The 18,384-nt window shown below is 37.1% G+C and overlaps 1 protein-coding gene across 14 annotated transcripts in view; it reads right to left on the reverse strand.

Moving 5' to 3' along the window:
• The window catches only part of MGA (MAX dimerization protein MGA), a 167,921-nt gene that overhangs the window by 32,273 nt on the left and 117,264 nt on the right, over positions 1-18,384 (reverse strand). For all 14 annotated transcript variants that reach the window (XM_045448087.1, XM_045448082.1, XM_045448086.1 and 11 more), the window contains exon 10: positions 974-1,200. In XM_045448087.1, coding sequence (XP_045304043.1) covers positions 974-1,200 — 227 coding nt within the window. The remainder of the gene's footprint in view (positions 1-973; positions 1,201-18,384) is intronic.

Below are 18,384 nucleotides of genomic sequence, written 5' to 3' on the forward strand. Positions count from 1 at the left end.
TCTATCAAGTTGCTGTTAAGTTTCTAAATATTTACTCTCATTTTCTAGACGTATTTCATCACACTCATAACAAATAGTTTTGGATCAGCACTGAGACCAGCACAGAGACCACACTGAATAGCATTGTACTAAAGCATCTTTCATCAATTTAATGGACTGGGAAGACTGAAATGGATTTAATAATCACAAATGCTTAAGCTCTTAACAGAACCATCAGCTCTTTGACCTATCAATCTTCATAGTCCTATGCCAACAATTATTTTAAATCTTGAACTTTACTGTTACCTGTATATTAAAAAAATAGCCTTAAAAAGATGAGTTATTTCTTAAAACTTTTCTTAATGCTTTCCCACTAACAATATGTAGTATATCTGAATTAATTATTCTACACTATTGGAATAAGAAGTTTCTTCAGAAGGCTTTTTTTCTCCCTCTCCCTTAAAAATTTGCTGGTCATGTTTAAAAACAAAACAAAATTGGGGCGCCTGGGTGGCGCAGTCGGTTAAGCGTCCGACTTCAGCCAGGTCACGATCTCGCGGTCCGTGAGTTCGAGCCCCGTGTCGGGCTCTGGGCTGATGGCTCAGAGCCTGGAGCCTGTTTCCGATTCTGTGTCTCCCTCTCTCTCTGCCCCTCCCCCGTTCATGCTCTGTCTCTCTCTGTCCCAAAAATAAAAAAATAAACGTTGGAAAAAAAAAAAAATTTAAAAACAAAACAAAATAAAAAACCCACAACTTTTTATGATCTTCTTGAAGAGAGATTTGGCTATCCTTAAGAATTACTAGCATTCACTCTACTTTTATGACATCTCTGTGCCAGCAATTAGGCTGATTAAATCAGAAAGACCGATGGCTTACAGACATATTACTTGAAAGCAAAATGATTCACAGAATATAAACCAAAAATATGGTTGAAATCCATTATCTTTACAAACAATTTTTGTAGCTTGCAATAAAAGATGAAACTCTGGGCTTACCACAGGATTGGGTTTGGGAGTATATGCCCGTGCAGGTTTAATTCCAGTGAGCAGTTTGCCCTTCACAGTAGTAGGTAAAACTTCTGGCTGAGGCAACAACAACGGCTTCATCGGCTCAATGACAGAAGGCGTTGGGATATAAACTGGCTCTGGATCTACTTCACCTTCTACTTTCACCCATAACGGGTAATGTCGAACAGGCTGTTCAGGCTCTGTTTCACATATAGCTTAACAAAAAGAAGAATGAGATTTCAGGTGCCTTTGGCAACAGAAGTCCACAGGCAACGCCAAAACAAAATGTGCTACCTCACAGAAAGCAGTAACTCATGAAAACAACCTAACAGATGCCCCCTAAAAAAATCTTTAGTTGTCATCATACACCTTAATTTATTCATCTATTAACCAAGTATTTGTTGAATACCTATTTTAAGTCAGATACTGTTTTAGGCACTAGAGTGAACATAGGTAGCTATGAGGAAAACAAAGTTCTTGCCCTCACAGAGTGTGCAATCCAGTAGGAGAAAACAAATTTAACATTTAATATCAAGCAATGGTAAGCACCACACCAAAAAATATAGCAGGGTAAGGAATGAAGAGTTAACAGATGCTATTAGATTTAGCATGATCAGAAAAGGCCTTCTGTTATCCTGGAAAAATCATTCTATACTACACTCTTTAATTTTATAAATAAAACAAATATTTATTGAACCTTACTCCGCACCTATTCTAAACACTTAATTATGTTTTAGCTCATTTAATTGTCACAACAGCCCCAGAGACATTATTATTCCCATTTTGCCAAAGCTGAGGTTAAGGAGTCCAACAACAAGAGGCAGAACCAGGATCAAACCCAGTCAATCTGGTTCCAGAGACACAGCTTGTCACTGTGCCCTCTGGTAACAACATGTATTCAAAAGACAGCCTGATCTCAGCAAAGAAACAAAAATAGATCAATGGAAAAGCAATGGAACCAGAGATGAAATCATACTGTCAAGAAGGTCTACACAAAGTAAAACATGTATCATTACTTAATCAAATTAAATGGAGGATCTAGGTTAAGAGGCAACCGGCTTTTATTCTCTAAGCAAACTTCCCATTCCCAAAGATAGCAGTAGAGAAACCAAAATTGTATTTTGCATTTTAATGGTCAGTCCTCAGAGAGAATGTAGCTGGTTCCAAACCTAAAATCCAAAATCTTTGCCTGCAGTAACATAAAACGTGACTGAGTAGCATTCACATTTAATTCAAATATTTAGCTCAGGGCGGCTGGGTGCCTTAGTCGGTTCAACAGTTAAACGTCCGACTTTGGCTCAAGTTATGATCTCATGTTTTATGAGTTCAAGCCCCATATCAGGCTGAGTGCTGACAGCTCAGAGCCTGGAGCATGCTTCAGATTTTGTCTTCCTCTCTCTCTGCCCCTCTCCCCCTCAAAAATAAGTAAACATTAAAAAAAAAAAATTTAATCAAGTATTTAGCTCAATTTATCTTTCATAATAAAGCAGAAATCGAAATTGCAACCTGATTTCATAAAGTATATTTGTTGTGAATATTAAGACTCCCCTAAAAAACAACTATCTAAAGGGTTCCTAAGGCTAACATCATTCAGAGCATAACCACAAAATGTTGAGTATGTAGAGGTTAAAACAGAATAAAATCTTCAGAGCTAGAAAGTGATTGACCCAATTATCTAGCTAGTTATAGCTGTTTCTGTGTAGGTAGATAAGGTTAGGGATCCCGGAGGAAAAAAGAACAGACATGGCTTTCTTAACATAAGTCATTTTAGGGCCCCACCCATTTTTGTGATCTATGCCATATCAGCATTACTTGTCCATGCACACTTCTTGCAGAATTTCCTACGGGTTGGAATTACAAAGAAACGCAAAAACCTCATAGTTAAGGATTTTAAGGGAACAAAGTGAATGCAAAAGCTGGTCTCTACCAGACCAGGAAACAGCTGAACTGTATCAATGGTAAAATTCTCAGTGCTGTTTCAAAAGTAAACATTGACCTATAGCACATTCTTGAGTTGTTTTTGCAGGATTTAAACCCCTTTGAGCACTCTGAAAGCGGACTAACTGGAGCAGAGAATTGATGATGCCAACCCTTGCTGACCCTCATGGCTTCAATCAACTAGGACCTGGATTCTGTCCATGAAGGGTGACTTTTACCCCAATTCTATACAGAACTCTCCTTTGTCAAGCCCCATTCACAAATATGCATGTGCCCTTAGCTTAAAACTTACCCAATTTTGTTGTTTGAGTGGGCACTACTTTAGGAAACATACTCTTGCTGTTCTCCTTACCTGTTACAAGTAAAACCTTTTCTTTCCCTGTTCTTTGGCCTGGTTGTGTCTTTTGGGTGGACAACCAACAAGAGGCAAACCCAGTTTCAGGTAACATCTATTATCCAACTATTATAACCTCATTCATTTATCACATAATTCACAAAGGCTTCTAACACCCAAGTATTCATGTATTTCAATGTCTACTATGTATCAGACTTTGCAGGTACGATAATGAACAACAATGACAAAAATCCTGGGCTTCATGGAGCTTACATTTAAGTTGGGGGAAGACAGCAAGACAGGCAATAAACAAGATTAATAAGGAAAATATGCTGGGTTGTGGTATGTGCTTATGAGGGGGGGAAAAAAGCAGACAGGAAATAAGTGGTAATGTATAGTGATTATTGTAGGACTATGTATTTTGAGGGAGGAGTGTTGCACTTTTCAAAAGGGTAACCAGGAATGCCTTCACAATGGAAATGGGTATTTACAAAGGCTATACCACTAATTTGATAACAACTTTATTGTTTAGTGTTGCTAATTATTTCATATACATATTAATTCTATTATAAAAATAAAAGTGCCTTCAGGGCAAACACTATAGACTTTGACAGCTTTCAATCTCTTTAAGGATTTTTTAAGCCTCTGTAAGTAAGGATTATACTAAGTAAAGGTTCCATTTCAACTTTTTCTTTTGAAAATGGCTACAAAATAGGTAGCACAGAAGTTCAGAAGAAACTTCTTAAAATATTTTAAGATATCTTAATTCCTCATGGAATTCAAAGACAACTCTAAAATTTCAAGTGCAGACAAAGGGGAAAATGGTGTGCTTATTGTAAACAAGAGAATTCATAAAAGGAGCTGATTGGGAAGGGTAAAGTTCAGTTCTGTTCAGGACATGAAAGACTGAAGTGCGAGCAACATCATCAAATAGGGCACACAATAAAAATCAGAAATGCTGAGGTACCTGGTTGGCTCAGTCCCAAGAGCATGTGAGTTTGATCTCTGGGTAGTGAGTTTGTGCCTCACATTGGGTGTAGAGATTTCTTACATGAATAAATAAAAACTTTAAAAAATCAGAACTGTCAATGGCAGAGACCACATCTGACGTCATGAAAATGGACAGACTCCCCACAAAGAACAAATCAATTCCTCATACTTCATCAGCCCACTGTCCACTTGCTTCCTTTACACAGCTTGGAATCCAAGATAACAGTACTTCTCCGCTCCCCTTCACAATATACTAGTGATCCTCCTACCCTTCATCTGAAACTCAGGAGAAAAGGAGCTACCAAAGGCAGAATTAAGGGGAGAACCAGAATGGCATATATCCAGAGCCAAGAACAGAAACCTGTTATCAAGAAAAGTGATATCGTATCCCCTAATTTCTATTCAAATACCTCCTAATGTTACCTCACCAAGGTCTCCTAGCATTATCACTGTCTTCCAGGTTCTCAATAAGCCTTTCTTCAGGACACTTAAAACATTATGGCACAATTGTTACTGTGGCACTTAAAATTACAGTAAATACATATCTATATATTTACCACATACCTGTTTTGTCAAACTGACAGTAACTTCTTAGACATGGGACTTCATTTTAATTGTATCTTACCTCCTGTCACTCTTAGCAGGGACCATAGCAGTTGCGCCATAAATGAACAGTTTTAGATACAGAAGTCCTAGAAAACTGCTATGCTAAGTCCTAGAAAACTGCTATGCTAGTAATCAGCATACTATATTCCTCTCCCTCCATTTTTGTATGTGTTTTAAACCTTTTTATTGTGAAATGTAATACCCAATTAAGTGCAAAAACAAGGTATATACAACTTAAAACATATTAACAAATATATACCTGTGTTAACACTATACAGGTCAAGAAATGAAATACTGCCAACAACCCCAGGAGCTCTTGCATGACCTTTCTCAGTCACAATTCCTTTCCATAAGAGAATCACTTACATGATAGCCTCCTCTCTACTTTCCTTTTTCAAGCCAAATAACACACCCCTAAATATCACAGCTTAATTTTGCCCGATTTTGCAAGTTATATAAATGTGACCACAGAGATATATTAGTCTGCCTACACTTCCTCTTCGCCCAACATATTATTTGTAAAATGCAACCATGCTGTTCCAGCTACCTATGTAATTATTTTTACTGTCATGTACTACTCTGATTATTCATACTATTATCCATTCTAATGTTATTAAAATATCTGGGGTTGTTTTCATGTTTTAGCTTCTATGAATCATGGTACTACAATCCTAAAAAAAGTACTTCTGCTGATTACTTTGCAAACAATTAAATCTAGGGCATGTGAATCATCAACTTTAGAAAATATTGCCAACTATTTTCCCAAGTGGTTATACCAATTAACATTTCCATCATAAAATTTTAATTTTAACTATTCTGGCAGGCATGCCATGGAATCTTGCTGTGGATTTGCTTTGTATTTCTCTGACCAAGAATGAGATGTTCAACATCCTTTTTTATGAAGTACCTCTAAAACTCTTGACTATTTAAAAAAAAAAAAAGTTTTTTTTTTAATGTCTATTTTTGAGAAAGACATTAGGAGCAGAAAGAGAGCGACACACACAGAATCCAAAGCAGGGTCCAGGCTCTGAGCTGTTAGCACAGAGCCCAATGCAAGGCTCGAACTCACGAGCTGAGAGATCATGACCTGAGCCAAAGTTGGACGCTCAACCAACTGAGCCACCCAGGCACCCCTTGACTATTTTTTATGGGACTGTTTAACTCTCATTAATATAGACATCTCTACATTTTCTGGACATAGGTCCTTAGTCAGATATTGCAAATATCTGTTCTCTCACTGTACCATACATTTTCACTTGCTTAACATCCTAAAGACATGAATTTCTCATTTTTAACTAATAAAGTGTATTAATCTTTAATGATTATTTTCTTCTATTAAACTGAAATCTTTTCCTAATGTGAGATCATACATATATTCTCGTATATTACAAGAGTTGGATTATTTAGCTTTTCACAATTAGGTCTATAATTTCACAGACATTATTTCTATGTATAATGAGTAAATAAATGAAGTTTTGGCTTTTTCCCATGTGGATATTCAATGAGGCTACTACAGTTTTAAAAGATCATCCTTTCCATATTCCTCTGCCATTTCCTCCAAATTAAGTGTCCATATATATACCTGAATCCACTGTATCCTCTCCATTCTGTTCTACTGACCTATTTACTTTATACTCAAGCCAGCATCACCCTGTACTACATGTGGTCATTTTATTAGTTTTGATATCCAATACAGCAAACTTTCCCACCTTGTCATTGTTCAAGATTACCCTGGCTTTACCCTGGCTATCTCTAGGTCCTTTGCATTTCCATATAAATTTTAGAACTGGCTTTTCAAGTTTCACATAAAAAACTCTGTCAAGATTTTGATTAGATTGTAATGAAATTACAAATAAAAATGAGAAGTGACATCTTTATAATATTGTTTCACTTGCTACCCACCCCTGAAAATCAAGAATGGGTGTTAAGGGGTGCCTGGGTGGCTCAGTTGGTTAAGCGTCCAACTTTGGCTCATGTCATGATCTCATGTTTCCTGAGTTCGAGACCCGCTTCGGGCTCTGTGCTAACACCTCAGAGCCTGGAGCCTGCTTCAGATTCTGTCTCTGTCTCTCTCTCTCTGCCCCTCCTCCGCTCACAATCTCGCTCACTCTCTCTCAAAAATAAACATTAAAAAAAATAAAGAATGGATGTTGAGAGGATTCTGGGAAGATGAAAGAACAGGTAGCACTAGGAAATCTGCCCATTTATAAACAACTGCACAGGCAAAATCTGCCTAATGTAACTATTCTGGAATCCTAGAGTCTATTGGAGGCTTGCAACTTCCGAGGCAAGACTTGGGACAGTAAATGGTCCTTAACTGTGGTCAATTTCAGTTCTTAACACAGTAGTAACTGCCCATTCCCCATCTTCATTATCTCTTCATTCATGTCCAGTCACTTAGCAGGCAGCGGCACGTGTGTTCCTGAAGTAGCCTGCACAAAGCTCGAGGGAGCCAGAGTGGGCAAAGAGAGTCCTATCCTCCATCAGGGGTCTATGCTCTGACCACTGATTGCTTCTGATCAGAGGTGCAAAGAGGTAGGTAGGCAGCCACTATTGTTGCACCTCCCCGCAATACTGCAAGCCCTTCCCCTTCTGTCTTAAGTGACTTCCAGGGAACCAGCACCCTTCACCCCCATCAATTTTCACTTTTTCCCCTTTGAAGAGCCAGATATTAAAGACAAGGACATTCAAAATCAACTGCAAATACAAGAAAAATTAGATAGTGACAATGCATGCCAACAAAAAGGCTCAGAGAAGATCTGAAAACACAAGTTTACATACACTTCAAGATGATCATTAGCACAGACTACCTACAACAATCAAAACAAAACAAAAGCAGTAACAAAATAAATAAACCCTGGAAAGGAGGAGAATCTGATTCCAGAATTACCACATTATTAGATTCAAATGTCCAGTGTTCCAATCACAAAAAGACAAATATTGAATGATTACACTTAGATTAAGTACTAAAAGTAGCCAAATATCATAAAGACAAAAAGTAAAATGGTGTTTGCCAGGGGTTGGGGGAAGAGGGAAATGGGGAATTATTCTTTTCAAGTGTTCAGTTTCAGCTTCAAAACATAAGGAAAGTTACAGTGATAATGCTTGTTACACAACAGTGTGAGCATATGTAGTACCACTGAACTGTGCATTTAAAACTGGTTAAGATGGTAAAGTTTATGTTGAGTGCATTCTATCACCATAAAAATAAATAAAAACAGAGGTGTGCCTGGGTGGCTCAGTCAGTTGAGTGTCCAACTCTTGATCTTGGCTCAAGTCATGATCTCACGGTTTGTGAGATGGGAGCCCCATGACAGGCTCTGCACAGACAGTATGGAGCCTGCTTGGGATTCTCTCTCTCTTCCACACTCTATCTGCCTGTCCCCTGTTTGCATGTGTGCACGCTCTCTCAAAATAAATAAACTTTAAAAAAAAAATTTTTTTAATGGATGTTGAATTGTCATCAGCTTTACAGCATTTCCTGATATAAAATTTCTTTCATGTTGTTAATGTGTTTTGAAATATTCTACATCATTTTAAATAACACGGTACCCATTCGTAAAGGTATATAAAACTTTAACACAGATTGTACAATAAATTCCATTTTTCAGTATTCAACAGCCTTCAATACTCCTATATAAGTAAACCTATTTTTTTTTACAGTTTTATTGATAAGTTTAGTACCACATATACAACATGATGAACTGTGACATACATATACTCCTGTGAAACCATCACTACAATGAAGATAGTGAAGGCAACCATCACACCTCCAAGAATTCCTTGTAACTGTAATTGGGTAACTTCTCTGTAATCCCTCCATCTTTCCCTCTGAGTCCAAAATCCATCCTAACCATTGTCCAGGCAACCACTAATCTATGTATTAGTTTCTATTTCTTTTTTACACAGACGTAATAAAAATGTTAACTTTAGGGGGTGAGATTGAAGCCAAGTGCTTATCATTCAGTGTAATTATTCTAAGATTGATCTTGTTCCTGAGTGTGTATCAATAGTTTTTCATCTTATTGCTGAGTAAGATTCCATTGTTTCTATCTATACCAATGTCTTTATCCATTAACCTGTTGATGAACACCTAGGTTGTTTTCAATGTTCTTACTATTACAGATAAAGCAGTTATGAATACCTATATACAAGACTTCATGTGACACACACTTTCACTTCTGTTGAGTAAATACATACAAATGAAATGACTCCATTGTTTGACAGACATATTTTTAACATTCTAAGAAACTAGCAAACTGTTTTCCAAAGTGACTATACCATTTTACATTCCCACCAGTTATGCACAAGAGTTCCAAAGGCTTATATTTTCATCAACATTTGGGATGGTCACTCTTTGTAACATTAGCCAGTTAGTGGTATATGGTAGGATCTCCTTGTAGGTTTTTTTTCTGGCTGGGTACAATAGGCTTTAATATATATAACACAGTATATAACATGGTAGGGATTCCCTAAGCCCCTCCTCTTCTTCGGGGGATCAGAGGTGGAAATTGTACAGACATCGGGAGATTCTCAGCATCTTGGGGGATGAGTTGGGGCAAGGATTCCCCACCTCTCTTTTCTAGATCTTGCTGGAGCTATTGGTCCAGGAGGCTCTTACTCCTTAGAAGCCATGCAGACCATAACGTCTACCACTCAGTTACCGTAGCCAAATTTATTCTCGTAACAAGAAATGAGTCTGGCAAAGCGGTCAATCATGGCAATGTTACCCGTAGCATCAAAGGTGGAAGAGTGGGTGTGAGGGTTAAAGTTGCAGAAAACAATCTGGTCCTCAGTACAGCCCAGGTTGCCCTTGAAAGGAGGCCCTCTGATACCTGTTTACACTGACTTTTCCCATCCTGTCTTGGGGACACAGCTGTCACTACACCAGAAGATGTAGCTATCTGTTGATCAGGGAGGAGGGCTACCTTATGGTTTTAATAAGCATTTTCCTAATGATGACTGATGACAACCATCTTTTCACGTGCTTGATCTAGTGTCTATATATGTTAAGTGTTTCAATTTCCTATTTTTTAAATTCTGCTGACTGCCTTCTTACTGAGTTTTTTAAGTATTCTGAATGAGTTTTAAGAATTCTTTATTATAGATACATGTCCTATGTTGGCTGCATGTTTTTTATAGTATTTCTCTTAGTTTATGGCTTCTCTTTTATTGAACAGATCTTCTGAAGAGCAAGTTTTTTTCAATTTCATTACACTTTTTGACATTTACAATTGTGGTTTTGATGTCCTATTCTAAAATCTTTATGAGCCACAGGTCACAAAGGATTTTTTCCCTTTATTTTCTTTTAGACATTGTATAGCTTAAAGCACTTATATTTAATTTAAGACATTAACTTTTAGATCTTGAGCTAATTTTTATCTATAATGTAAAGTTACGATTGAGGTTCTCTTTTTATTTTTGGAGGCAGGGAAGGGCTGTTTCTAGCTATCCAATTAATTGCTCCAGATCCACCTGTTGGGAAGATCATTATTTCCTCATTAAAAGGACTCGGAATTGTATCAAAAACTCACTGGTCTTGTATTTTTGTGTAACAACTTTTGAATTCTCTCTTCTGTTCCACTGATCCTTATGTCTTTTTTTACCCAAATTACTTTTCAGCTTTACAGTAAGTCTTAAAATCAGATAGTCTAAGTCTACCAACTATGTCTGCCTTTATCAAAATTGTTTAACAAATGACTATTCTAAATACTTTACTTTTCCATATAAATTTTATAAACAAGTTGCCAATTTCTAACAAGAAAAGCCTGCTGGGATTTTGACTGGAATAGCATCAAATTTAAATATTAATTTGTGGAAAAGTCTATCTTACCAAAAGAGTTTTCGGATGTATAACAACAGTCTACTCCTCCATTTATTTAGGTCTTTTAAAAGTGCTCTCAACAAGGTTTTCCAGTTTTTAGTAAAAAAGTCTTAGGCAACTTTTGTCAGCTTCATATTTAAATGTTTGAGTTGTTTGGATGCTATTCTAAATGGTACTTTTTATTTCAATTTCCAGTTGTTACTACCATATATATAAATATACAGTCTACTGATATTACTGTATGCTACAAACTCGCTAAACTAACACAGTTCTAATAGGTTTTTTGTAGATTCCTTAGGATTTTCCTGTCTATGAATAAAGCCAATTTTACTTTTTCCTTTCCAATCTGGATACATTTTCTATTTCATGCCTTACACCACTGGCTGAGACCTCCAATATGGTATTAAATAGACAAGGCAAAAGAAGACATTCTTCATCATTTCTAATCACTGGAAAAAAGCACTCTTTCATGATTAATATGTTGCTTGTACAGGTTTTCATAGCTGCTCTTTATCAGACTATGAAAGTTTCCTTCTATTCCTTCTATAATCTTTACATATGTTCATGAGAGATATTACTCTGCCATTTCCTTGTAATGTCTTTTGCTGGTTTTAGTTTCAGGGTAATGCTGGTCTCATGGAATGAGATAACTTTATGAAAGCATTTGTATAAGATGGGCATTACTTCTTCCTGAATGTTTTGACAATTCATCAGTGAACGGATCTGGACCTAAAGTCATTACTGTAGAGTTTTTCCCTACAAGTTCACAAGTATGGGGGCAGGCAGTTACTTATTTCTTAAGTGAGTATGGTAGCTTTGTGTCTTTCAGAAAACTTGTCCATTTCATCTAATTTACTGTCATAAAATTGTTCCTTTATTAAACTTTGAATGTCTGTAAGTAATATCATTTATCATTTCTGATACTGGTAATTTGTGTGTTCTTTTTTCCTAATCAGTCTGGCTACAGATAGCAATTTTATTGATCTTCCCTTTACATAGGTAACTTGTAGATACACATCTCCAACAAAACGCTGGGTGGGCTAAGAAAGCAGGAATGCCATGTTTTATCCTTTCTCTTGGTACCACCCACAGTAGCTAACTAAGCACAGTACCTTCACATCATCAGCATTTTTTGACCAAACAAAAGCATAAATATATGATAATCAAGTGAAGGCCAAATTTCAAAAATCATACTGCATACAGTAGGAAAAAAACATGACGACTTTTAAGTCAGACAAACTTGGGTTCAAATCTCTACCACTCCCTTAAAACCAAAGTGACCTTGGGGAAGGAGTTACATAAACTCCCTAAGCACTCAATTAGTGTATCTGTAAAATGGAAAAAACCTTCTTATAAAAGGTTGCAAGATTTAAATGATATAAACCCTATCAAGTGCTCTGCATAAAGACTGTTTAATAATGGTAATTTCCCTCTATTCACAACAATGGATTAATGGACCAATATTAGCAGAAAATCTTTAAGTCTACTACAAGGGGAAAAAATGTATTATTAAATGCCTCAATTTCATGCATTGTAAATATTAACTTTTAACTTATACATTAGCTACAGAATGAATACATAAACATGAAAAATCTCAAACTGTACAAAAGGAAACAAAAATGAAAAACAAGTCTTACACCATACCCAGTGTCACATCCCTACAAGTGATTACTTTTACATTTGTGTTCCGTTTTGGTGGTTATTACAGTAATCCTAAATTAAACATTTTGTCCTCAACTTCATGATTTAGCAGTAGCTAAAGACTCAGTGTGATGAAAGATAAGGAAATTAGCTTCCTAAAACTCTCAACTTGTGTCTGCTACACTTTTACTTTATATTGCTAATTTCTGTTCTAAAACTGTATTTAGACTTTTAGATATTCATTTATATCAATTCTAAAAACAAACAAAAAAATCAATTAGCTTACAAAAGTATGCCTATGTGATTAATCCTTGCAGAGTCAACTAATGTGACTGATTCCCTCAGCAGAGGAAATGTACTTCTATATTACTAAATTTGTTCACCTGATCCAGATGAACAGATTCCGTTTTCCTCTATCCTTCCAGACTGCTCAAAATTCTACCAAAAAATATACTGATTTTGGGGAGTCTGAGTGGCTCAGTCCATTAAGTGACTGACTCTTGGTTTCAACTTAGGTGACGATCTCATGGTTTGTGAGATAGAGCCCTGTGAGTGTGCAGCCTGCTTATGGTTCTCTGTCTCCCTCCCTCTCTGCCCCTCCCCTGCCACTGGTGTGCACATGCTCTCATTCTCTCAAAAAGAAATAAACTTAAAAAGAAAAAAAATTACTGATTTATAGTGGAACCATAATTTTCCTATACAAACTTTAACTTCCAGTGTTAATTGCATTTCCTTAAAATATCTACTGAAATGATAATATATCTTTTTTTTTTAAGTATGTTATGGTAATGATGAACTATACTGTTTATTTTCAAATGTTAAATCATTTGCATGACCTTCACCTAACAATGCATTATCCAAGTTATTTTTTATTTTGAGAGAGAGTGCAAGCAGGGGCAGGGCAGAGAGACAGAGAAAGAGAAAGAGAATCCCAAGCAGGCTCCATGCTGTCAGCACAGAGCCCAACTTCGGGCTCAATCTCCTGAATCATGAGATCTTGACCTGAGCCAATATCAAGAGTTGGACAGTTAACCAATGGAAACACCCAGGCATGCCTTAACCATGTTATTTCTTAAAATAATCAATTACCTCCTTAAAGATAGTTTTCTCAGCATCTTATTATTTTCCACTTTATATCAGACTAGTTGCTTCCTTGTCTTGCTATGTAGTTGTCATCCTAAGATCATTTTTCCCATCTTAGACGGGGTCCATTCTTCACTAAAGGTCATCTCCTGCTTCTTGAATTTCTTTTTCATTTTCCAGAGCACAACTTCAAGAAATTCCAAGAAGTTTCTAAGAAGCCAATCTCATGCATCATTATATGTTTTAATATATCTTTTTTTGTTTTGTTTTTTAACATTATTTATTACTTCTTAGAGACAGAGCACGAGCATGGGAGGGGCAGAGAAAGGGAGACACAGAATCTGAAGCAAGCTCCAGGCTCTGAGCTATCAGCACAGAGCCCGATGCGGGGCTCAAATTCGCAAACCGGTGAGATCATGACCTGAGCCAAAGTTGGACACTCAACCAACTGAGCCACCCAGGCGCCCCATAAAATATCTTTAAGCACAGACTTGATTTATAATTTTGTTGGCTGAGAGCTCTAAGTTGAACATTCACCTGATCCCCACCCGAATCAGGTTTTCAAAATAATTCAAACATCCAGTATAACAGCGTGGTCCAAAATCTGGAATGTATACCAAAAGCAGTTCTAAGAGGGAAGTTTATAGGAACACGGGTCTACCTCAAGAAGAAAAATCTCAAACAATCTAACTTTTACACCTAGAGGAGCTAGAAAAAGAACAACATATAAAACCCAACCTAGCAAAAGGAAGGAAATAAGAAAGAATAGAGCAGAAAATAAATGACAAAGAAACTCAAAAAAAAAAAACAAAACAAAAGAACAGACCAATGAAGCCAAGACCTGATTCTTTGAAAAGATCAACAAAACTCATAAACCTCTAGCAAGACTCATTTAAAAAATGAAAAAATTAAAAAATGACCCAAATAAGCAAAACTGATTAAAGGGGATAAATAACAATCAACACCACAAAAATACAAACAACTGTATCAGAATATTATGAAAACTTACTTGACAACAAATGGGACAACTTATAAGAAATGGATAAATTCCTAGAAACGTGTAACCTACCAAAACTAAAGCAGAAAGAAATAGAAAATTTTAAAAGCCCAGTTAACTGCAATGAAAGTCAATCAGTAATCAAAATACTCCCAAAAAACTAAAATTCAGTACCAGATAGCTTCACTGGCTAATTCTACCAAATGTTTAAAGACTTAATGCTAATTCTTTTCAAACTATTCCAAAAAATATAAGAGAAAGGAAAACTTCCAAATTCATTCTATGAAGTCAATTACCACCCTGATACTAAAATAGATAAAGATACCACAGAAAAAAGAACTACAGGCCAATCTGTCTCATGAATACAGTTGCAAAAGTCCTCAACAAAGTATTAACAAACAGAATCAGATGATATATTGAAAACAAACATAAACCACAGTCATGTGGGAATTTATTCCCAGGATGTAAAGGTGGCTCAATATTTGCAAACCAATCAACATGATACATCACATCAATAAGACAAAGGATGAAAACCATTATGATCATTTCAAAAGATGCAGAAAAAACATTTCACAAAGTACAACATCTATTCATGACAAAAACTCACAGCAAAGTACATCTAGGGGGAACATATCTCATAATAAAGGCCTTATATGAAAAACCCATAGCCAATATCGTACTCATTGGTGGAAAATTGAGAGCTTTTCCCCTTAGGTGATGAACAAGACAAGGAGGTCCACTCTCACCACTTTTATTCAACTTGGTGCTAGAAATCCTAGTCTTAGCCACAGCAATTAAGTAAAATAAAGAAATAAAAGGCCACTGGGGCACCTGGGTGGCTCAGTTGGTTAAGCGTTCAACTTTGGCTCGGGTCATGATCTCAGGTTCATGGGTTCAAGCCCTGCATCAGGCTCTGAGCTGACAGCTCAAATACTGAATGAAGCCTGCTTAGATTCTGTGTCTCCCTCTCTCTCTGCCTCTTCCCCACTCACACTTGGTCTCTCTCTCTCTCTCTCAAAAATAAACATTAAGGGGCGCCTGGGTGGCGCAGTCGGTTAAGCGTCCGACTTCAGCCAGGTCACGATCTCGCGGTCTGTGAGTTCGAGCCCCGCGTCGGGCTCTGGGCTGATGGCTCAGAGCCTGGAGCCTGTTTCCGATTCTGTGTCTCCCTCTCTCTCTGCCCCTCCCCCGTTCATGCTCTGTCTCTCTCTGTCCCAAAAATAAATAAACGTTGAAAAAAAAAATTAAAAAAAAAAAAAAAATAAATAAACATTAAAAAAATTTTTTTAGAAATAAAAGGCAGTCTGGGCGCCTGGGTGGCTCAGTCGGTTGAGTGTCCGACTTCGGCTCACGTCATGATCTCGCAATTTCTAAGTTTGAGCCCCACATCAGGCTCTGTGCTGACAGCTCAGAGCCTGGAACCTGCTTCCGATTCTGTGTCTCCCTCTCTCTATGCTCCTCCCCTGCTCACACCCTATCTCTCTCTCAAGAATAAAGAAAAAATTAAAAAAAAGAAAGGAAGGAAGGAAGGAAGGAAGGGCAGTCAAATTGGTAAAGAAAAAATAAAAATTTCACTATATGCAGATGACAGGATACTATATATAAAAAACCAAAGGACTTCATCAAAAAATTACTAGAATAAGTGATTTTAGTCAAGTCACAAAATACAAAACCAATGTAGAGAAAACTGTTGCATTCCTATATAATACTAATGAAGCAGCAGAAAGTGAAATTAAGAAGAGGAATCCAGGGGCACCCGGGTGGTTCAGTCAGTTGAAAGTCTGATTTTGGCTCAGGTCATGATCTCGTGGTTTGTGAGTTTGAGCCCCATATCAGGCTCATTGCTGTCAGCACAGAACCTGCTTCAGATCCTCTGTCCCTGTCTCTCTCTCAGCCCCTCCCCTGCTTGGGCTCTCTCAGAAATAAATAAAACATTTTTTAAAAAAAGACAACAAATCCACTTCCATTTGCACCAAAAACAATGCAATATCTAGGAATAAACTTACCCAAAGAGGTGAAAGCATCTAACTCTCGATTTCAGCTCAGGTCATGGATCTCACAGTTCCTGACTTAGAGCCCCACATTGGCCTCTACAATGGCACACAGAGCCTGCTTGGAATTCATTCATTCTCTCTCTCTCTCTCTGCCCCTGCCCCCAGTTCCCACACACTCTCTCAAAATAAATAAATAAACGTTAAAAATTTTTTAATTAAGTGGGAATGCAAGCTGGTGCAGCCACTCTGGAAAACAGTATGGAGGTTCCTCAAAAAACTAAAAATAGAACTACCCTATGACTCAGCAATTACACTACTAGGCATTTATCCACAGGACATAGGTGTGCTGTTTCGAAGGGACACATGCACCCCCATGTTGATAGCAGCACTATCAACAATAGCCAAAATATGGGAAGAGCCCAAATGTCCATCGATGGATGAACAGATAAAGAAGATGTGGTATATACATATACAATGGAGTATTACTCGGCAATCAAAAAGAATGAAATCTTGCCATTTGCAACTATGTGGATGGAACTGGAGGGTATTATGCTAAGTGAAATTAGAGAAAGATAAAAATCATATAACTTCACTCATATGAGGACTTTAAGAAACAAAACAGATGAACATAGGGAAGGGAAACAAAAATAATATAAAAACAGGGAGGGAGACAAAACAGAAGAGACTCATAAACGTGGAGAACAAACTGAGGGTTACTGGAGGGGTTGTGGGAGGGGGGATGGGCTAAACAGGTAAGTGGCATTAAGGAATCTACTCCTGAAATCACTGTTGCACTATATGCTAATTTGGATGTAAATTTTAAAAAATAAAAAAGAAAAAGAAAAAAAATTTAATAAAAAAAAAAGAAAAAACAAACAAACTAGATGTATCATAATTCCAGATTTCAAGTTATACTACAAAGCAGTAGTAATTAACACAGTATGGTGCTGACATAAAAACACATAGACAGCTACATGTCAAAGAATGAAACTGGACCACTTTCCTAAACTACATCACAAACAAAAGTAAACTCAAAATGGATTAAAGACCTAAATGTTAAGACCTAAAACCATAAAAATCCTTTAAGACAATAAAAACAGTAATTATCAGCTGTCGCAAAACTTTTCTATATATGTCTCTTGAGGCAAGGGAAATAACACAAAGTAAACTACTGGGACTACATCAAAATAAAAAGTTTCTGCAGGCATCTGGGTGGCTCAGTTCGTTGAGCAACCAACTTAGGATTTTGGCTCAGGTCATAATCTTGTGGTCGTGAAGATAGAGCCCCACGGCAATCTCTCTGCTAAGTGTGGAGCCTGCATGGGATTCTCGCTCTCCCTCTCTCTGCCCTCTCTTGCTCACGTTCTCTTTCTCTCAAAATAAATATTTTTTAAAAATAAAAATACAGTGGGGCACCTGGGTGACTCAGTCGGTTGGGCATCCAACTTCGGCTCAGGTCATGATCTCACAGTTCCTGAGTTTGAGCCCTGCGTTGGGATCTGTGCTGACAGCTCAGAGCCTGGAGCCTGCTTCAGATTCTGTGTCTCCCTCTCTCCCTGACCCTCCCCCGTTCATGCTCTGTCTCTCTCTGTCTCAAAAATAAATAAACATTAAAAAAAATTTTTCAAATGTAAAAATAAAAGTACAATAAAAAACTTCTGCACTGCAAACTGAAAGGCAATTTACTGAATGGGAGAAGATAACTGCAGATGACCTATCCAATAAAGGGGTTAGTATCCAAAATATATAAAGAACTGATACAACTCAACACCCAAAAACTGATACAACTCAACACCCAAAAACCAATAATCCAATTAAAGAATGGGCAGAAGACATGAACAGACATTTCTCCAGAGAAGACATACAGACCATGGCCCACAGACCATGAAAAGATACTCAACATCACTCATTATCAGGGAAATGCTATCAAAACTACAATGAGATATCACCTCACACCTGTCAGAATGGCTAAAATCAAAAACACAAGAAACG

This window comes from Leopardus geoffroyi, chromosome B3 (assembly GCF_018350155.1).
Source record: "Leopardus geoffroyi isolate Oge1 chromosome B3, O.geoffroyi_Oge1_pat1.0, whole genome shotgun sequence".
NCBI classification, from domain to species: Eukaryota; Metazoa; Chordata; class Mammalia; order Carnivora; family Felidae; genus Leopardus; species Leopardus geoffroyi.